Source organism: Notothenia coriiceps, unplaced genomic scaffold, assembly GCF_000735185.1.
Source record: "Notothenia coriiceps isolate Sejong01 unplaced genomic scaffold, NC01 NC01_scaffold00006076, whole genome shotgun sequence".
NCBI classification, from domain to species: Eukaryota; Metazoa; Chordata; class Actinopteri; order Perciformes; family Nototheniidae; genus Notothenia; species Notothenia coriiceps.
The window spans coordinates 315,660-320,379 of record NW_011338777.1 but is presented as its reverse complement, the minus strand read 5'-3'; the positions used below and the strand labels follow the sequence as shown (position 1 = coordinate 320,379).

The window sequence follows — 4,720 nt, the reverse complement described above, 5'->3', positions numbered from 1 at the left end:
CCTCAACATCTGTCCGTCATGCTGGACCCTCTCCAAGCATTACTACTCCTCCTGCAGTACTTCCTGTACGCTGAAGCTGCTCTCAGTGTTCAGCGGGTTGTAAGGAGATTATCACACTGAAGAAGTCTGCTGCAGATTTACTCTCCCTGACCTGAAACTGCTCAGCTGAGCGTCTCCGCCTCGGGGCAGGTGAGCTCCTCCATGGAGTAAACCCCACTGACTGCCAGTAATAAAATATATACGTTTATAGCTGCTCTTTTTGTCCTCTGTTATCCAAGCCATGAGCTGTAATCCTGCATTTGGTGCACTTTCTGAATCAGGAAATATGTAGTTCTTTAGTTTGACTCAATGTCCACTTGCTAGTTTCATCTGAGGTTTTCACAACATCACACGTGAAAAGAGTCAAGGATTATTTATAGAAAGCCAAAATATAACAAGTAATGTCATAAAATGTTTTAATTGAGCGTGTCTACTCCATGGCCGTTTCTCAATGTTGAGTAAAGCTGAAGCAGAGCCACTGGACGTTTCTCAATCGCGAGGAAACTGGCTTCCAAGCCAATATTTCAAGGATACTACGTCATCGAGTGCCGCCGATGCACATGGGTAGACTTCGCGTCCTTAAAATCCCCACAATGCTTTGCGCACGGACCAATTTCAAAAACCCTTGCGGACAATGGCTGAACCGACGCAGCACACATTTAAATGTAAGTATGTAGTGGCGTAGAACATGTGTTGGTAAATATGTTACTTTGTTGCATTTATTGCATTTGTTATCACCAAAAATGTGTTCCGTGAAAGTAAAGCAAGTTCATAATTAGATAGAGATCGTGAGGTATTTATATACGGTACAGTTTATGTTGAAACCGTTAGAGAGAGTGGCACACTTGTTAGCCTGTTCCATTCTTCTTCGTTTTCCGAAGCCGTGGCTTGGAAGTATACTTGCTTCGTTTCTGAAGGAAGCGACTTGGAAGTATGCGACTACCAAGCCAGCATCCTCGCGATTGAGAAACGGCAACTATTTCAAGTATACTACGTCATCGAGTGGCGCCGAAGGACTGTTTAAATCAATGCCCAGCATTCGGCGCCAAGTATACTTGAAATAGTGGCTCTGCAGCAGCTTTACTCGACATTGAGAAACGGCCCATAAGTCTGCCTGGGCAGTAGGTCTGGACCAAATGTATTTTTTTCTTTTATATTTCAGATTTTTGGAGGTTATCCAATTAACATGAAATCATTTAGGATTTTTTCACCCTAAAGAGCAACTGGAAAAGATCTTCAGACAAAATTCTTAATTAAAAAAGAAATTCTCTCAAGTTTCAATGGATTCAATATTAGCTTCTATTTTATTGAATGAACTTTCTTTAATGAATTTGCTATAACTCCTCAGTTACATCAACACAAATAAGTAACTAGACGGAGGCGTGTGGTGCAGTGGGTTGTGCGTTGGTGTTGGGATCAGGGGGGTCACAGGTTCAAACCCCACTACACTCAGCATGTCGTTGTGTCCCTGAGACACTTCACCCCAAGTTGCTCCTGTGGGGATTGGCCACAGTATTGAGTATGTAAGTCACTTTGGATAAAAGTGTCTAACAAGTGAAATGTAATGTAGACGACACAATGGTTGTTAAATAGCTGGTTTTCACTTAATAAAACAAATATAGTCATTTCCAAATTCCACATATGTATTCATTTAGTTTGTCTTTTTGTGAACTCTGAATGTTGAGGATCCAGACAAATGGCTCTGACTGACTCCAGACTGCCGCTGGGGAAGTGAGTAAAACATCCTGAGACTGAAGTTAAACTTTAGTCGTGGTTTCAAATCTGTAGTTTGTTTCATCGTGACTCCAAACCAGGAAGATGACTAAACAGCAACAAGTCTGAACACAAACTCAAACGTCTTCTGATGATATGACTTCAAAGTGTTAAAACCACACACTTGTAAAAAACAACTTTTATTCATTCAAAATTGGGCATTTTCATACAATATTGATCGAGGTAGGAATTAAATAATGAACCAAACACAAGAAATAAAGCAGGCAGTGTAACGGACCAAACACACACAAAGCTCTGAGGAGAGTTAAATATTATTATATCACAACTGCAGCTCCTAAAATAGAACAATCCTTCTTATTACAATGGTAATAATGAACATCTCTCCAAATGAACTCTTAGCATGTGTTCCTTTATATATAATCTTTCTGTTTAAAGTCAAATCTGACAGCAACTTCAAAAACATATGGCTGTGTTGGATTGTGATATTAACAGAGCAGAAAACTAATTAGGACATTTAACTTCTGCGTCGATTATTTAAAATGTTGTTTGTTGTTATATTTATCTGTATAGTTTAGCAAAGTGTAACCTCGTGAAGTCTGCATGGCACCAAGCACTCTGTAATGTACCATTGTTTATTAAAGCGGATAAAAAAAAGTCAGTTTTGACACAAACTAAATATGTCAATTGTAAAACTGTTTTAATGTCAGGAATAATACATTATGTTGCACTTAACTACAAACATGGCTGACGAGTGCAAGCTGGAAGATACACCTGGTGTTTAACATTTTGTATTTATAGATTTGAAATAGCAAAAAAGTTTCAGTCGTAGCAAATCAAATGTAAAACAGACATGCAAAAAAAAAAAAAAGGCTTTTTGTTTTGGAAATATTCCTTCTGTTTTTCTGAGATGTAAACATTAGAACATTACTCCAGAGTCAAATGAGAAGCCTGACCCGTCGTATTTAAGACAATACGGTCCATCAGTGCAAACACTCGTCAGACTGAAAGAAACAACGTCGATTCCTGACCAAGTGAGATGGTTTCTGATCGTCTGGAGTCTCACATACGGAGAGATTTGAAGAACAGATCTTGTGTCGGCGGCTTCTAATTAGACGGTTAGTTTTGTACTGAGAAGGATCCTTTAGTGACGTCATCTGTAGGCTGTGTGGAGGAAGGGCTCTTCTAAACGGGTCGGGAATGAAACCTCACTTCAAATGATTACGGCCTTAGTGGGACTGGGGTTGTGATTTCTGAGCTAATTAAGATATAAATATATATAATATTATTATCAGTGTGTGACTGCTCAGGGATCAGTTTTGTCTTGTGACCCAATAATAAAACAATAAACGTTGTGGACCCTCGTCATGTGGTGTGTACAGTTTGTGACTCATTTATTAAATACTTTTTTTCATGAGAGCAAAAATATGAACTTTTGCAGTTATTCGTGAAAAAAAAGGCAGACATTTTGTTTTTCTTTCTAGTTTTTTTCTCGTTACTTCTCTAATGGATGTAATGACACTTTGTGTGGGTCACAAACCTCAGGTTGGGAACCCTTCGGCTGAAGTCCATTAGTATCTTTCCAGTACTGAGCCGAATCCAGATATCAGCGTCTGACTCCAAAGGCTCGGCTGTTATAATATATAGTTTTAAAGACGCTGTTATTTCTAATTGTGTTGATGTATGATGTATGATGACACCTGAGGAGTGCACTTGTTGAGCCAGGTGAAGCGCTCAACGAGTGAACAATGATTCAGGCGTCTCCTTTAATGTCAGAGTTTGTTTTGCTGAGCGATCCGAGACGTTTCTCTCTCTGCTCTCAGTGCTGCTCAGACAGGAAGTGCTCTCCGGCTCTCACACACACACCGTTTCTCACACCTGCACACACACTCCTCACACTCCTGACAGTTCCTCCTGAGCTGCTCGGTCTCTCTGCTAAAACTTCTCGACTCTTCCACAGCAGCAGGATTGTCTCATGTTCACAATAACTTTCTGTCCTGCATCCTGATAAATAGCTCTCTCTCTCTCTCTCTCCCTCTTCTGATTGGCCGGGGGCCGGGCTGAGCTGCTCCGCTCTTCGTCTCCCTGAGTGCACCTCGTGTTCGTCGCTCCGCCCCTCAGTCGATGCGGTTCCCACAGATGGTGAAGCGGTCGATCTCCAGCAGGTCTCTGTTGGGAGTCCTGTGCTTCAGTTCAGTCTCTGCTGCTGCCTCCTCCTCCTCCTCTCCCCCTCCCCCTCCTCCTCCTCCTCTTTGGAGAGGGGGGGTGCAGGGGGTTCAGGTTCATGGGTGGGAGTCGGGGTGCGGGGGGGTGGAGCAGCGGGGGAGTGGTCAGTAGGTTGGGGGGGAAACAGGTCAGTCCTGGGGGAGGGCTGCGTGGTCACAGAGCAGGAGGAAGAAGGAGGGGGGCTGCAGAGGGTGACGGGGGCCGGCTCCATCTTGGATTCACCTGGAAGGAGGCGAGGAAACAAGGAAGTTATTTAGAGTCGTCCAGATTTTGCTTTGTTTGGGCCCTTTTGTTTGCATCCATTTCATTTGATCCTGTCAATCAATATATTTTCACCAGAACATCTGGTTTATGTTTCTTCCCCCAATGAGCTCTGTGTTAACGATCACATGACATTTTTAGGACAAACTATACTATGAAGATGCGGTTTTGAGCAACACAAATAAAGAAACTCTGAATTAAGCTTTAGGAAAATCACGTCGAGGGAAAGAGGAGGAATCTTTCAGATCATTCTGAGAGAGAAGATACAGTCTAGCAGAGGGTAATGAGCTGTCGCCTGGAACAGGAGAAGGTGTTCTGATGATTCAACACACACACACACACACACACACACACACACACACACACACACACACACACACACACACACACACACACACACACACACACACACACACACACACACACACACCTACACACACACACAACTACACTACTACTTACT

At 42.4% G+C, this 4,720-nt stretch overlaps 1 protein-coding gene across 2 annotated transcripts in view; it reads right to left on the bottom strand.

The window, feature by feature from the left end:
* Positions 1-1,933: 1,933 nt before the first annotated feature.
* Positions 1,934-4,720, bottom strand: part of LOC104943413 (transmembrane anterior posterior transformation protein 1 homolog) — a 32,741-nt gene continuing 29,954 nt past the window's right edge. For both annotated transcript variants that reach the window (XM_010768798.1, XM_010768799.1), the window contains one exon: positions 1,934-4,218. In XM_010768798.1, coding sequence (XP_010767100.1) covers positions 3,959-4,218 — 260 coding nt within the window. In that variant the 3' untranslated portion in view covers positions 1,934-3,958. The remainder of the gene's footprint in view (positions 4,219-4,720) is intronic.